The sequence below is a fragment of the Ambystoma mexicanum genome, chromosome 3q (genome assembly GCF_040938575.1).
Source record: "Ambystoma mexicanum isolate Mex_15411 chromosome 3q, UKY_AmexF1_1, whole genome shotgun sequence".
Lineage (NCBI taxonomy): Eukaryota > Metazoa > Chordata > Amphibia > Caudata > Ambystomatidae > Ambystoma > Ambystoma mexicanum.
Genome location: NC_090926.1, coordinates 572,195,433 through 572,212,875, shown reverse-complemented (window position 1 = coordinate 572,212,875; position 17,443 = coordinate 572,195,433). Strand labels below are relative to the sequence as shown.

Sequence of the window (17,443 nt, the reverse complement as noted above, 5' to 3'; positions counted from 1 at the left end):
GGGTGCTCAATCGAAGGTCTCTGTAAGGTATCCAGCTGAGAAGTAATAACAGTAGATACATTTAGGCCAAGCCCAGTGGTGGGAGACCAATTAAAAGAGAACAAATACATGTGAATCAAAGTGGTCCTGTGACGGGTCAAGCAAAATTCTGCCCACTGTCGAATGTTTTTTGTTAAAGTGGGTCTGAGCCTGGCAGAGGGGGTGCCGGGGTGAACAGTAAATCACCCGAGAAGTTGTATACGTGAAAATCTTAATAAGAAAGGAACTGTACTGTTTTGTCATGTTGCATCAGGCACTGGGAAATAAGAGACTTTGGCACAGATGGCCCTGGTATTGAGGTTTTGAACTGCATCCTCGTGCTAGAGAAGCCAGAGGGTCGGCTAAGCTCGAGTGTGCCGCCTTGGCCCGTACTGAAAACGTGGGGAAGGGAAGCCAATGGCTTCAATATGCTGACATATCATTTCTTGAATACTTTTCTTTTGCATTACATTGTTTGCCACACTATTTGTATTTAGAAGTAAGGATTGGCAAAGTTTATTAGTATAGGTCCTTTTATTGTGACAAGACACCACTAGGACTGTGTTATTATTATATGATGGTCGTAGCTTGCTGCCATCTTTTGATTTAGGATTAGATAGGCGTTTTTCAAACCGAGTTGAAGTTCAATAAACACAATTGAACTGTGATCCCTTTAGTTTATTTGTAGTGCACAACCATAAACCCATGGGCGTGAGGGCGCAGACAAGAAACCATCTAACAAATAACAATGAGGGAAGGCCAAGCTACAAGGGGGAGCCGTGAGAGATAGGTGGTACAACAAGAGACCAAAAGCCTTACGTCTGTCTTACTGTTTGATACCATGTCTTCCTTACAATAATTACATATTGGATGTTGGTTGTAGGTCTGGTGATCAGTTCAGTCCAGTCACACAAGAAATGTTTTTAGTAGCGTCTGCCACCTGGTTAAACTCTTTCTGCCTAGTTATCCTGTTTGTAGCGCTGAAGGAAACAGGAATAATTGAAAGTCAATCACAGTATTTATTGTTTTAGTCTTGGCCCTGCCGCCTCTTCAGTCAAACAACCTTTCTTCCATCTCCCGAACTGTCATTTTTATGTCATGGATGCCCTACTTTTGAAATCGGAGTGGAGGGGTTACGTTGTGGGATTGTGCAGAATAACCAGTTCGGCATTTGAGCTTGCCTTAAATCACTTAACTGCCATGCTCCCCCCCCCCCGTGCCAAGGCCTTTTTTGGTGATTTTGGTATATCACCATACAATGCCTTCTAACGTTTTCTCTTTCATTAACCCCTTAAGTGCCAAGGACGAGGTATCTTGTTCTTGAAAAGAGGGAGGTAATCCAAAGGACGAGATACCTTGTCCTTGGCACTTAAGGGGTTAAGCTCTGATTAAGTGTTATGGCAGCTGCTTCTGTACGGGCATTCTATGTAATGTAATGTAATGACATTCGATTCATATGACCAAAGGAGCAAAAGTGCTAGGAATACAGTGGTTACTACGGTAACTTTCACTTTTTCTTTGGAAAATGGGAACGTTTCACAGCATAAATGTGATGGCCTATTATTGATCGGGAGATAGCAATAATATAGTTTAATCTGTTACATGTTTAAACAATATGTGAATATTGCCGAAGGAAAGGTATGCAGTATAACTTAAACATGCTGTTTATCCCCAGGAGTGTGTTGAAGCTGTAAACAATGCTGAGGGAATAATTCATGACACAGAATCAAAGATGGAAGAATTTAAAGATCAACTGCCAGCAGATGAGGTAGGTATTGTCTGATGGCTAAATGAAATGTTGTACTGTAAGTTGGTGGGTGTGTGTGCATATTATGATTCAGAACAGATGACCATGCATTATTGTCATTTATTTTCATCAAGATGGTCTGTTGACCTGATAACAAGGGGATTGTTAATGCCACCAGGACCCCATATGGCATCATAGCATGATGATGCATGTTACCTGCAGTGCTGCCACTTCAGCTCATTGACAACTCTTTGTTCTGACCCTGTGCAGTTTCCTGGGACCCAAATCCTGATGCAGATAGACCCAGATAAATCAATTCGCCAACGCCTCCACCATCTGCATTGGATATCCACATATATTTGAGTGCACTACTCGGTTACATCTAATCGGACATCCATCTGGATGTAATTGACCAGACTGACAATAAAACATATATGCTCTACATCAACAGGCAAGGGGCCACCAGTCTCCAATTCTATGCAAGCTGGCAGTGAAGATCTGGGAGTTGGCCTTAAGTCGTCATATCTTGCAAAAGTCGGTCTAAGCTGGCTGGTTCAGGTTTATAATGGGTGGGAACTCCACACTTCGAACAGTGGCGGGGGGGCTCTGTTGCTGGATATCTTCGCCTTGGTATCCCACATAAAATGCAAGAACTTTGCTTTGCAGTGGGTATCACCATTCTCTCAGGGATGCCCTCATCATTCTGTGGTCCAACCGAACAATCTATCCATTTCCACAGACATAGATGCACAAAATGGTATCCCATTCGCCTAGGAATGGCTCTTGATACTCATGCCGCCCCAATGTTCAGCCAATACATGGTTTGCAGATTTAGTGACTCTGTCCCTAGAAGGTTGGATATTTTTTCCAGTCATCCCTCTGATTCTGACTCAGCAGGGAGGGAAGGTTCTTAACCTCTCTCCTCTATCATTGAGCTTTGTGAGCCCTTTCATAAGGTGCTAACTCTAGGTCATTTAGGCCTTTCAGATGTGAGTACGAGGATCACTCAAGCAGCCAGAAAGTCCTCTACATTTTATCATTGCAGGGGTAAAATGATTGAGGTTTTTACATTGATTGTTAGTCTAGGTGGTGAGCCCCCTTAAGAGTTCACTTGATCAAATTTTGCCTTTTGTCTTACTTGGCAAAATCCAGCGTGCAGTTGGACTCTTATTGTATGTACTTTGGGCATACAGAATCTGACCTGAGCTCTCGTTTTCGACTTTTAACCCAGGCTGATGGCACTTGGGAAGGTCTCGTACATTTCTTCCCACAGGTTAGATCTCCATGCCCTGTATGGCATTAAATATCTTGTTATTAGTAAATGTAAACAAATGCTTCAGCAGGCAAAATACTAGTTTGAGTTTCTGGGGATTTTTTCCATTTATAACATGCACATAACAGAATAAACCGTATAGAGTCGCAGATGTAACAGTCATTAATATGATGCACAATCTGATTCCAGAAAAGTGAGGCATGCTAGAGTAAAAAGGGGGCGAGCCGGTGAACCTATCTAAACAGAAAAGTCTTCAAGGCCCCCCGAAATTGGGGCAATGATTGAAGCGTCCTTATTTCCAATGGGAGTGAGTTCCATAATTGCGGAATGAAAACAGCAAATCTTCTGTCTCTCCTTGAGCTATATACAGAGCGGGGGATGACCAGAAGATGCTGATCATAAGAGTGTAGATGTCTTGAGGACTGATACAGTTGAATCAGATCTCTTAAGTATCCTGGGGCAAGACCATTAGTGCACTTGAAAAAAAGACACACCACCTTGATTCTGATCCGGTCTTCTACTGCCTAACAGTGTAGCGCACGCCGCGATGGTGAGACATGTGTGCATCTACCTAGGCCAAAGATGGTTCTCACTGCTGCATTGTGAGCTTTTTGCAGTCTTTTCATTTGTTTAAGCAGGATGTCGAGCAATTGGCTGTTTCAATAGTCCAAGTGTGCATTGGTTATGGGGGCCTACCACCACAGTGTAATTCTGCCTGGGAATGTAGGGTAGCATTCGTCTAAGAAGCCTCAAGACAAAGTGCACTGCACAAACCTTTGCTCCAACTTGGGCTTCACTGCCCAGATCATCCTGCCAAATGCAACCTAAGTTCTTGGCCTTAGAGACGAATTTCAAAATCGACCCTAGTAATGTTGGAATAGGTAATTTCTTGGCAGCTATTAGAAGATGTTTAGGTCCAAATAAAATCAACTCTGTTTTGGTTGCATTCAATTGGAGTTGGTTACTGGACATCCAACTGCTCACCTCGCCAGGCACTGCGCTTATCTACTAAATGCATTGTCAAAGTTAGTAACTCTAATGAAGATCTGAGTATCATCTATGTAGGAATGAATATTCATTCCATTATGCCTCAAGATCTCCAAGAGAGGACGGATGTACAGATTAAATAATAGTGGTGAGAGTGATGACCCCTGTGGCACACCACCGATCAATCTAATGGCATCTGACAGGAAGCCATCCAGCCCCACGTGCTGGTAACGGTTGGTCAGAAATTATATGAACCAGTGTATAGTGTGTTCTGACACCCTTTCAACCTCTTGTAGTCGACCTAGAAGAGTAATATGGTCAACCATGTCAAAGGTCGCGGACAGGTACAGCATCACCAAAAGGGACAGCTCACCCTGATCCGCGGCCCATAACAGGTCGTCTTGTACGGCCAAAAGGTCCGTTTCCATTCCAAACCTAGGTCTGAAACCAGACTGGAATTTATCCAGTAGCATTTCACTCTATAATAAATCCTGTAGCTGACCAGTCACCACCTTTTCCAGAATTCTTGCAGGCCAAAGGAGGCCACCTATTGGTCGATAGTTCTGGAGGATTTCAGAATCCAAGCTCTGTTTCTTTAATAGAGGTGTAACTATTGTGTGTTTTAAACTAAGGGGTACCATCCCCGTGACAAAGATTTGTTAACAAATTTTGCCACAAAAGGGATCGGGTCCCATGACAACCGCCTAGCCACATTAGCAGGAAGGGGAAATCGAGAGTCATTTGTTGGCTTGAGTGTATCCAGCAGATGATGGATGCCTTTTTCAGCAACCTGTTTGAAAAATTAAAAATGGGTAGAGTATTTTGCTCTATTTGGTCAATAGGGTCTGCTATGCATTTTCTGCTGGGTAGCTCACATGAAATTACCTTTGGGGCCTGAATTTCTTTAGCAACATCCACCTTAATCCCTTCAATTCTATCCATAAAAAAGGAATTAAAGAGATTAGCTTGCCTATGTGATGATTCGATCACTGTGGATTTGCAAACGGGGTTGCAGAATTAGACACAATTGAGAAGAGCTCCCTAGGAAGATTGCTCGCTGCCTTCACCTTTTTCCCCAAAAAGTCTTTTTTGGCTTGAATGATAGCCTGTTTGTACTCTCTCAATGCTTTCTTGGCTCTATTTGCATTCTCTGGGGTTAGTCTGCCGTGCCATTGTCGGTCAATCTTACTGACTGTTTTGCGTAAATGGATCAAGTTCGGCATAAACTATGGTTTAGAGATTCTTATTTGTTTAATGTTTTATAGTTATATGTAAAGTGGTTTTTAGTGACTAATCTCGGCTAGCTTTATCAACGAGATCCAAGCCTTTTCAGCTTCAGAGCAGTTAGTATTTTGATGAGAACAGGGTCATGTTTTGCACTCACTCAGATTTTTTCCCACGGTTGTGTTCTCGTTCCACATCACGTGCACATTTATATGTATAAATTGAGCTCTTGGTAGGCAGTAGGTCCCAGACCAAAACATCCACATTAAATGGTAACCAAATCTCTCTAGAGAAGTGTACCAAAATATTTTTACTAGAATAAGTATACACAAATATTTGATTTCCATTTGCACACTTTTTTATTTTTCATTTGCACATCTATCAAAATTATTGTTCATTAACACATTTCCACCAAAGTAATGGACACATTTCATTTCAGCAAAGTGCATCAGAGTTAGTACGTGTGCCTATATTAAAACAAACACCATTTATCAATGTTGAAATGCATGCGGAAAACCTATTGCCAAGCTGCAAAGATTTCTCCTAATTCAAAGGCAATAATTTCACGATCAGTTTACTCAAAATTGTTTATAACTTATTTGCCTGCATGGCATGTCAACCGAAACATCTCCTATATATTCCTGTGACTTTGGTCATAACCTCATTGGCTATCAATTGTCCAGTATCAGGGTTGTATCTTTGTAAAACATGTTAACACTCATTTTTCGGGCCATTACGTCAGAGGTACACACATCCCATGTGTCCTCTAATGCAGAGACAAACAGCCGCCTTCATCAGAACCGACAAACTACTTTCATCGGAACTGAATTCTTTACAACCCTGTATATTGGTAGTGTACGCTGTATCTTTATATTTCCAAGTGTGCTGTGAGTAATAACTTGGGTAACACGGTTCACAGATCTGATGTCTCAACCATGTCTCAACATTTCTGACCTCTACGTGTGTCCTGTTTGTGAAATTACATGTCAGACCACCATGGGCCCATTGGCGTCATGCATTCCTGTGATGCTGAGACAGAGAAACCCAGCCCTCTGATCGCTTTCAGAATGCCATGAAAATTGTCCTGATCTTGCTAGGACTCTGAATCTACTGCCTACCAAGAGCTCAATTTATACATTTAAATATGCACATGTGAGGGTGAGGTCACTTACTCTTTTGCAAGATTTTACCCATAGTTGTAGTAGCCCCCCCCCAAACAATACAGCTGGCCCATTGGATATACTCATTCCACATCAGTCAAGAGATTCTGTTACCAGTCTTCTTCAATAATTTGCAAATGCTGAGAGCGCGCTGCACTCTGTAGATGTGCAAATGGCTCTTAAATTGTGTCTGGATAAGGCTAAGGCAATTAGGAGGGATGACAATCTCTACTTACATTTTGGGGGTCATCATCAAGGTAGCAAGGTTTCTAAAGCATCATTAGGTTGATGAGTTTTTTTTTCCTCGTATCTATGAATCCTACTGCATACACAGTAGGACTCCTCTAACTGGCATTCATTAGCATGCAGTCATGATGGAAAGCACTGCAGTGTCATTCCAGAGACCTGTTCCTTCGGGTATTATAGCCAAGCTGCCACATTTTACAAGCATTACAGCATGTACTTGAGCATTAGGTTCACCCATCTCATCTCCAGAACCTTTTAAATGTATTCTCCCATGAGTATGCAGTAAAAGAGACAGGATCTACGAGTAAGTACAACCTACTCACTGCATGTGCCCCTGGTGACAGAAAAGGTTTCTGCCTGGGCAAATGGGACTGTTCAGCAGTGCTCCATATCTCATAGTCTTGCTGTATACCTTTCACAGCAGTTAGGGACTTGACTTCAATATTGGAGTGTCACTCGGAGAATCCCCCAGAGTTGACTATTGGTGTTCCAATGTGGTTAATGTCTCTGTCCCTGATTTATTATACACATTTACAAAATCAAACAAAGGCACTTTTCTACGTTTTATTTTTTTCAAAAGTAACTCCAACATCCCATTGAACTGAAAACACAAATTGTACCTCAGTAATACTTAAGGCACAAGTACACTTTTCTAAGAGAATGATTCTGTTTCATTAGTTACAGTGCTAAATGTACACAATTCATCATATCAAAAATAAATACATAAATTCCTTAAATTGAATTACAATTACTTAACGTGCACATACCAAATTCAACCTATCTTTGCCTGCATGTGTTTCACTAAGTGTTTTCAGGATATATATATCAACCTGCCTGCTGTATGCTTCGTCAGGGCTTCGTTAGCTATAAATTCAATAGCTATTTAGTATCTATTACTGTGCCTGTGCTGAAGTTTAGTACCTTCTTGTTAGTTTAGTATCGTACATTCACTGTTCTGGTTTTATGATTTGTTTGTTATTTTTAAGATTATATTTCTTGTTGTCTTCATGGGGTGATGATTTTTTAATCTCAGTTGTGTACCTTATTCCAACTTTGTAACTGTTTCAAAGTAACTCTTAATTTCTTTGAGAATTTGCATTAAATAATAGCCCAAAACACCTAGATTCACCTGAATGTAGGTGCAGATATCTAGTAAAAATATGAATCAACTGCAATACAAGTTGGTTGGACAACGCAATCTTTAAAGCTAGAATATCAGTTGACTGGCATTAAGCTCCACCTAAACCTATATAGTGAAACCTGCTTTCTAATGGATTCCTTCCTGCCGCAGATTCCTCATCTAAGGTAGATCTTCAGCCACCAATGGTGTAACACAGCACTGCGTCAATGACGTTGCACACCCCTACACCGGATGTGATGTAGGGGCAGTATTTTATTTATTTTAACATTTGTTTAACGCCCAGACCCACAGGTTTGTACAGTGTAGTAGCATATGAAAAAGACATAACAAGTCATTATGTTAAGAAGTCAATGCATATTGGACATTTCAATTTGAACGTTTCGTATTACTAGTTAAATTTGTTGAAAGTGTTGGGTGGCCTATCGTGCTCTTTTACTTTGGGCATTATTAGGTTGTCTGTTACTTCTTAAATAAGTTGGTACTGTCGGTACTTTGCATTGTATTTGATTTTGCTATTCTGGTTTTAATTTCTTTGAGGTATGTGCTTTATTTATTAGTCCACTTGTGGGTCTGTGTCTTTAAGGGATGTGTTATATATGTCTCATAATCTTTGTTTGGTTGGCACTGTATACATTGGTTGGTTCTGCAGGAAGTTTCCCTACTGCTCTTTTCCTTTTGTTATTTCTTTGTTTTGTCATGCACACATAATTCCATTGGTTTTGCGTGTGGAGGGGATGCATTTGACAAATGTCTGTTTGCATATTTGTTACTTCCATGGTTTTGTCTGCTTACATGTTGTTTTCATGCAGTTGAATGTCATGCATAGATGCACTGGAGAAAATAAAAGCTTAATCGGTTTAAAATCTAAAATATAAAGGGTACCTGGTATGTTCTCGGTCCCCCAGGTAGGCAATAAGTATACACATACAAATGGACTGACAGTAGGAGGACGGTAGGCAACAATTCAACAAAATTCACAAAAATCTATATTTATTTTCAAATACTGTAAATATTCAGTAGTGGTAAACCAATACATTAAAAACCAAAATTACACAATTATCCGTAATGGCTCAAACTCCATTCCCTCTAATCCATCAAGCGTACTTATTCATATGTACATTCGCAATACTCATTTACTATATATTTCATATATCGGCTTTGTAACATACATGGCCTTTTTACACTTATTCACACATTTCTCTACACCCCGTGTGTTAATAGTGTGTCTCTATTATGCAATAGATGTTGTCAAATGTTGTTGACACACGTTCCAGGCGGAATAGACGGGCCTCAATATTGTGGCTGTTGATTTTCTCCAAACTTCTTCAGGACGGAAGTGGATACCCTGCTGTGCACCACGTCTATGCTTATGGAGTTGAGAACATGATTGTCAGAGGAATCTGGAAGGCAATTCAGGACCGTGGGAAAACTCTGAGACGCATAGAGTAAGCATTGACGCATGCATGATACAGCCGTACAGATCAGAGACTGCAAAAGAAAGGGAAGCTAAAGATCTTTTCACATGGTACCCAACGTTTTGGAAAACAACTTTTCAACAGGGCTCTCCATTGGCGGCACTTCTCGATACTGTAAAGGAAGCGACTGGGACTACGCCTTACCCGAGTGTTACTACTGAATGATAATAGAGCTTGGGCAGAAGTGATCTAGTCGCGTGAGCCACTTGCTGGCTGCACTTCCACTATCAACCACGTCCCTCCCAACAACACTGCAGACTTGCTCCGCTTTAAGTTCTCCAAAGTTACCATAATTGAAACCGAACAAATTATTCTATCGTTGAAACCCTCTAACTGCCATGGTGATCAATGCCCTGCACAACTCATAAAGGATGCAGCTAGAGACCTCTCCCCTTTCATTACGAAACTTATTAATGCCTCATTCTCATCAGGTATTATCCCTTCCAACCTCAAAGAATCTTGGGTACTCCCATTACTTAAAAAACAGACTCTCGACCCGGATATACCTAAAAATTATCGCCCGATTACTACAGTGCCTTTCCTTTTGAAAATTATTGATAAAATGGCCTACTCACAAATTCAAAAACATTTGGAATCTAACCTCTTACTAGGACCACGTCAATCTGGTTTCCGACCCCAGCATGGGACGGAAACGGCTTTTATAGATCTTAAGGCCCAGATTGATGAATTTAGGGATAAAGGGAAATCCGCCCTCCTCCTCCTCCTCCTGGACCTATTGGCTGCATTCGACCTTGTGGACCACGGGGTCCTATGCAGTCATTTGGACATGGCTGCCCACTTCTCAAAAGAAGCCATAACCTGGATACAATCCTTTCTTAGCAATCGGACCATGAGAGTCTTCTCTCCTACTGCAGCTGCAGACCCTGTCCCTATCACCTGTGGAGTGCTTCAGGGATCATATGTCTCACCTACCCTTTATAATATCTTCACGAAGCCCTTTTTCGATGATCTGGATCATCTTGGTATCACCTACACTAACTATGCAGATGATACTCAGATCCTACTACCACTTACTGGTGATCATGAAAAGGATTTGGCCTTGGTGAATAGGGTGTACCTCATCATCCAGGCATGGATGGCTACCCATAGACTATGCCTGAATGATGATAAGACTGAGATCATTATCCTGGGCACAACCTCATCCCTCAAAAACCGGAGTCCAAAATACTCCACCTTTAACATCGACAACAATATGATCACTGTTGCAAAGGAGGTTAAAACTCTGGGTTTCTACCTGAACTCCACCCTCTCCCTCAACAAGCAGGTCAATGCCATGGCCTCAGCCACAGCATATACCTGTAAATTGATTAGAGCAGGTAAACCCTTCCTGTCTAATAACAGTTGTAATACCCTGTGTAGGGCACTCATCTTGTCTAAATTAGACTATTGCAATGTGCTAAACATAGGGGCTAAGAAACAAACTATCAAGAAAATCCAACTCCTTCAGAACAATGCCCTCAGAGAAGCATTGGGTATTGCGAGGAGAGATCATATATCTGACACAAGAAGAGCTAATAATTGGCTTTCGACACAAGACAAAATTAAACTAAAAGTTGCCTCACTTACATACAAATGCCTGAAGAACGCGGCACCTTGTTACTTGACACAAAGACTTACCAGGAATGTCTCGACCAGAACCACCAGACTATCCAATACTAACTGTCTCCTAGTCCCAAGATTCAAGCTCTCAAGAGTTGGGGGCAATAGCTTCCCGGGTAAGGCTGCCCAAGTCTGGAACTCCTTGCCCTCTACATTGACAGCAGACCAATCTTACGCTAAGTTCCGCCAAAATTTACTAAAATGGCTCAAAGACTCAGACTACTAGGCATGTTCCCGACATCGTGCACCTATGCTAATTATGCTGTTACCGGTCATCTATTTTGACCACTACTGGCTGTACACTGTATTTGACATCTACGACTCTGTGCACTTATGTATTGTATGTAATTACTAGTTACTCTCAGTTATTCCCACTTTATGTTATGTTTTTACATCTTAAACCAATCCTATGTACTGTACCACTTTGTTATGCTCTGCGCCCTGATACCATCGGGTCTGGTGCGCAATACAAGTAATAAAACAAACAAACTACCACTGTTTATTGCCTTTGTTATTTATTTTATTTATTATTATTATTTATCTGTTTGCCCTCTGCTCCACACTTTCCACTTCTCCCCCCTTCCATGCACATTTCCCCTTTCCCTTTCCCATGCACCTGCGCATTCTCAATGTCACTGGGCCTAGTAAAATCGTTGTTTTTTTCTCCACTGTTTCCCCTCCCTTGCCTTGTCGCGCTCTGAAACACTTGTGTACGAGCGCGATATAAATAAAGTATCAATTCAAAATATCAGTTCAGCTGAGGAGTTTTACCACGGTCCTGAATTGCCTTCCAGACTCCTCTGGAGTTCATGTTCTCAACTCCATAAGCATAGAAGTGGTGCACAGCAGGGTATCCGCTTCCGTCCTTTGGACAAAATCAAGGGCCATAGTATCAAGGCCCATCTAGTCCGACTGAAACACGTGTCGACATTTGACAACATCTGTTGCTTAATAGAGAGACACACTATTATTCACACAGGATGTAGGACAATTTGTGAATAAGTGTAAAAAGGCTGTGTATCAAGGCCAATATATGAAATATATAGTAAATGAGTATTTATTTTATGTATTTTGGCATTTGTAGAGCGCTCCTAACCCTGAGGCATCTGGGCGCTAATATTCTTAAAACGGTACTTACATGTTATCCATAGCAGTTGAAGTAGCATACACGTTATACATTTTAGGTTGAAGTAGCATACATGTTGTATATAGGCGAACAGTTTAGGTTACATTTTTGTAGTTCAGCCAATGAGAGTGCTTAGTTGTCAGGTTATAACTTGACAGTAATGATAGGCTTAGATGCCTTTACATTTTGAGGTGCAACAGATGACTGAGCGTGCATAAAGAGGTGTCAGTAAGCATAACAAGTGGTCTGTATGTGTAAAGCAGGGCAGTGTGGTGTATAACTACTGGAAGCTGATATGTGGTTGGGTTAATTAAGTTGCTCTTGAGTAAATAGTCAGGTTTTAACAGATTTATGCGGAAGGTCCAGAAGGAGGCTTCAGATCTTAGTGATGAAGGTAGTGCATTTGGGCGTTCGGCAGCTATCACTGGGAAGCTGTTACCGCCTGCTTTCTGTAGTTTTTATTTGGAAATGGTGAGTAGATGTGTGTAGGCACTACGTGTGGGTCTGTTAGGTTTGTTCAATGCAAATTTGTTGGAAAGGTATTTAGGGGCTGATTGTGAGATGCATTTGTGCGTTAGAGAGAGGGATTTGAAGAGGATGCAGTCATGGACTGGCAACCAGTGGGCAGTAATTCTTGCCTCGCTAATATGATTTGTTTTTAGGGATGTTAAGTGTTGCTGTTGGGGCATTATTTTGGATCCATCCTATTTTGTTTATATTACGTCTGTTGGGTCCGATCTAGAAGCCATTAAAGTAGTCCAGTTTGGATAAGATGAGAGCTCTGGCTAGGGTAGTGCAGCTGACTGAGGACAGGAACGGTCTGTAAGCATTGATGAGCTTGGATATGTAGGCAGCCGAAGTAGCAGTGGCGTTGACTTGTCTCGTTAACATGAGGGCAGAATCAAGATAGATGCCCAGGGTTTTTACTTCCTTAGGTATGTTAATGGTGATGCCGTCTATCATAAAGGATTTGAAGGTATCGTCAAGTTTATTTAGTTGGTGGTGTGAGCTGATGAGGAGAAGCTTGGTCTTATCGTCGTTGAGACAGAGGCCGTGTTGGGCCATCCATGGCTGGATTGTTTGGTAAATTTGATTTAAGGTTTTAGAATCATGGTCGTATGAGCCTGTTAGGGGTTTGAGGATTTGGCTGTCATCTGCATAGTTGTAGGTGACACCCAGGTCGTCAAGGAGGTAGAATAGAGGTTTTGTGAAGCTATTGTAAAGTGGGGATGAGACACAAGATCTTTGTGGCACTCCACATGAGACTGGGGCTGGCGGCGCAGATGCGGAGGGTGAAAAGACCCTTATGGTTCTGTTGGTGAGAAAGAAGTGTTTCGAATGGATTTATCAGTGGCCTTCGACTTAGTCAACCACAACATACTCTGCAATCACCTCACTTCAGCAGCCCACTTCTCAACTGATGCCATACAATGGATGAACAAGTTACTTTCTAACTGTAACGTTCGTTGGACTGGATGTTCCTCCCACGTATTCCTCATCTTGTGATAATTCGTTATCGCCAGCTTTGCTGCTTTCGGAAAAAAATTTCGCCAGAGGGTGCTGTGCTCGAGGTTGTGGCGTCGAGTGTCCCTCGACGGGCTCCGTACCGCGTCACCGTCACTAATGGTATAAGTAGCTCGAGCCGCGCCCGTTGGCTTCAGTTCCGTTTTTCCGATTGCTTCGCTCTCGTGAACGGCGCGCTTCAAGATTTTCTGTCAAGAAAATGTCTTCTTCATCGACCGCTTCGACTCCCAAAACTGGGTTTAAGAAGTGTTTCGACTGCGTGTCGAAGATGTCTATCACCGATCCTTACCGTATCTGTCTTTGGTGTCTGGGCTCAGACCATCGAACCGGCGACTGTGGCTCCTGTCAGTCAATGACGGAGAAGGTTCTCTGTGAGAGGAAAAGTAAGTTAGCGAGGGGGCGGGATGCGGGAGGCGTCGAAGGGCTCTTCAAAAGCCTTGTCAAAAAAACATAAGAAATCGTCTGATTCAAAAGAATCAGAACGTCATAAGAAACATTCAAAGAGATCCCGATCTCGTAGCAGGTCGAGAAGATCTTCTTCGTCTTCTTCTAAAAAGCTCAAAAGGAGACATAGATCTCCATCGTCATCATCTGATACATCGACGGAATTGGTTTGATGTCCAACAAGATTGGATTCCCCTGCAAAATGGGAGAGCTATAGAAGAAAAATGATGCAGGTCTTTGAGAACGCTGCCTCGACCCCTTCAAAGAAACCTCAGAAAAGCCAGACCCCGGTTGCTCCACAGGACGACGCAGGGAAGTCGGGAACTATGGCGGTAAAGCCCAGTAGTACCCATAAAACTCGAGTCGACAAATCGTCGAGAGATCCTCGAGGATCGAGTGTTTCTCCGATCCCTCATGAAAGGCAGAAATTGTCGAAGTCGAGTGCAACTTTGTCGACGCCATTGGTGCCGACAGCTTCGACAACGAATCCGATATTATCCCTCGACGCCTTTATCAAAGGCTTCATCGAGTGTGTCGAAGGTTCCTTCAACCCCTTCGGAAAACACCTATTCCTTCGACGAAAAATCCGGAGGAAGAGAGAAGGTTTACACCTTTACCAAAATCGGACATTTTTAGGTCCATGTCTTCAATTTTTGAAGAATCCGGCTCAGAGGATGAAGATGTCACTTCTTTTGGAGTAAAATATGGCACTAGAGAAGTTCCAGAGGAAATTATAAACCCAAAATGAGAGACCTATGTGAAACTCTGCATTCTGCTAGTGGTGTGGACACATCACCTAAGTCGGAGTTTGCTATAGGAATAGGGTATAGGAATTTGATGAGTAGGGTGATTGAATATATGGGTTGGGGAAGAGCCTCCCCTACGTTTGAGCAAGACGATATGACAGACATTATAGTCCGGGGACCCCGGAAAGACCCAGTTCTCCCTTTCCATAGGGCGCTCCAAAGGACAGTTGAAAGGAACTGGTAAAAACCTGATGGCATTGCTGCAGTAGACAGCAATCTTCCAAAGAAGTACAAAACTTCTACTTCTGATCCAGAATACCTGAATAGACAACCTACGCCAGAAAGTCTGGTTATTCAGGCCGCTACTACTTCCAGGCAGACAGCATACCCAACCATACCTCCGGACAGGGAGGACAAAAAGGTTGATGCCTGGGCTCGTAAAGTTTTTACTTCGGGTAGCATGGCCTTGAAATCGACCAATGTCACCTGTACCCTGGCCAGGTTCACACATACCCTGTGGGAATGCATTTCGGCAGCGGCTGAACATATTCCGGAATGCGAGGAAAGGGAAGGGTTCCTGAATATAGTCAATGACGGGAAGGAGGCAATGGGGGAATGTCTCCAGTCTGGACTGGATACTGCTGATAGTATTAGCAGGTCCATGGCATCAAGCACAGGGCAGATTTGCGTGGTTGAGAAAGTCAGTGTTTGCACCAGATGTGCAGACCAGACTTCTCAACTTGCCCTTTGATGGCTCGAGGCTATTTGGTAGTAAGGCTGATGAGAGCCTAGAAAAACTACAGACCTCAAAAGCGGCAGCTAAATCCCTTAGTGCCTCCATGCGACAGCCTCAGAAACCCTATTCGGGCTCATTTTCCTGGAGGGGTTGTCCTTTTCGATACTACTCCTCTGTTGGTAGAGGAAGAGGACAGGGTTTTCAAAGGGGCAAGAGGAATGTCACTCGTGGTGGATGAGGAAAGACTACAAAGCCATCTTCAGGAACGGCATCTATGCCCTCAGCCTCTCCTGCAGCCGCCTCCAAATCTCTCTGAGGTCTTATCATACAAAACACCAGTGGGAGGCAGAATCTCTCAGCATCTGAAAGAATGGCAGGGCATTACTTCAGATGCTTGGGTACTGGAAACAGTAGCCCAAGGTTACTGCCTTCCCTTCCTAAAAAGACCTCACGATCATCCACCAGGAGCCAGCTCTACCAAAATTCCAGATCTGCTCCTTTGGCAGGAAATTATAACCCTGCTAGAGAAAGGTGCAATAGAACATGTACCTGTAGCGGAGAGGAACAAGGGCTGGTACTCCGCCTATTTTCTCATCCCCAAAAAGGACGGAGGATTGAGACCCATCTTGCACTTGAGAAAATTAAACACATTCCTCAGAAAGGACAAGTTCAAGATTGGTAACCCTTTCTCAGATCCTTTAGGCTCTCCAACTCCAAGACTGGTTGGTATCAATGGACCTTCAGGATGCTTATTTTCATGTGCCAATCCATCCCAAGCACAGAAAATACCTGAGGTTTGCAGTTGGCGGTTCTCACCATCAGTTTCGAGTTCTGCCATTCGGGCTGACCTCCGCTCTGAGGGTTTTCACCAAACTGATGTTGGTAGTGGCAGCGAGTCTCAGGAGAGGGGGGATTCACGTCTACCCCTACCTGGACGACTGGCTAATCAGAGTACGTTCTCCAGAACAAGCTCAGGAACACCTGTCGATCACCTGCCACTTCCTCCACAACCTGGGCTTCTCCCTCAATTTCAAGAAGTCCCACATGATACCATCCCAACAACTCCAGTTTATCGGAGCAGTCTTGGACACTTCCTCAGAAAAAGCCTCGCCGCCCGAGGTGAGAGCTCTCCACATCAAGAAGATGGTAACAAAATTCCAGAAAGCCCAGCATCTGCTGGCCTCCGATTTCCTGAGGTTGCTCGGCCTCATGGCATCCTGCATTTTTCTGGTGCAGAGGCCAGACTGAGAATGAGATACCTCCAATGGGCCCTCAGAACTCAGTGGTCCCAATTCTCGGGGAATATGTCAGATCTTCTGCAAGTCCCGAGCGCAGTGGCTCAGGATCTATCATGGTGGGCTTGCAACGACAACATCCTCAAGGAAGAATCTTTTTGGCAACCATGGCCAGAGATGACAGTAGTGACGGACGCCTCACTCACGGGGTGGGGAGCTCACACCAACGATCTGACAATCAGCAGACGTTGGTCTCCATCGGAGTCCAAACTACACATCAACCTATTGGAGCTGAGGGCAATCAGACTGGCGCTGAAGGCCTTCCTGCCCTCCGTACAGAGAAAGAATGTCCTGCTAATGACGGACAACACAGTGGCCATGTACTACCTCAACAAAAGAGGAGGCGTAGGATCACTTCCTCTGTGCAGAGAGGCAGTGCAGCTCTGGTTCTGCGCAATACAAGAAGGAATCTCTCTGTCGGCAGTTCACCTAGCCGGAGAGCAGAACACGGCGGCAGACGCTCTGAGCAGGCAGAGCACAGTCTCCCATAAGTGGGAGTTAGCTCAGAAAGTCCTTCTGGAGATCTTTGCCTTTTGGGGAACCCCTCAAGTGGATCTGTTCGCAACCATGGTAAACCGGAAGCGCGATCAGTATTGCTCAAGGGAATTTCCCCCGAGAGGAGCTCTAGGAGATGCATTCGTAGTGGATTGGGATTTTCCCCTGCTGTATGCGTTTCCTCCA

The 17,443-nt window shown here is 43.3% G+C and overlaps 1 protein-coding gene across 2 annotated transcripts in view; it reads left to right on the top strand.

The window, feature by feature from the left end:
• The window catches only part of LOC138582748 (stress-70 protein, mitochondrial), a 1,916,616-nt gene that overhangs the window by 1,772,324 nt on the left and 126,849 nt on the right, over nucleotides 1-17,443 (top strand). For both annotated transcript variants that reach the window (XM_069654348.1, XM_069654347.1), the window contains one exon: nucleotides 1,694-1,786. In XM_069654348.1, coding sequence (XP_069510449.1) covers nucleotides 1,694-1,786 — 93 coding nt within the window. The remainder of the gene's footprint in view (nucleotides 1-1,693; nucleotides 1,787-17,443) is intronic.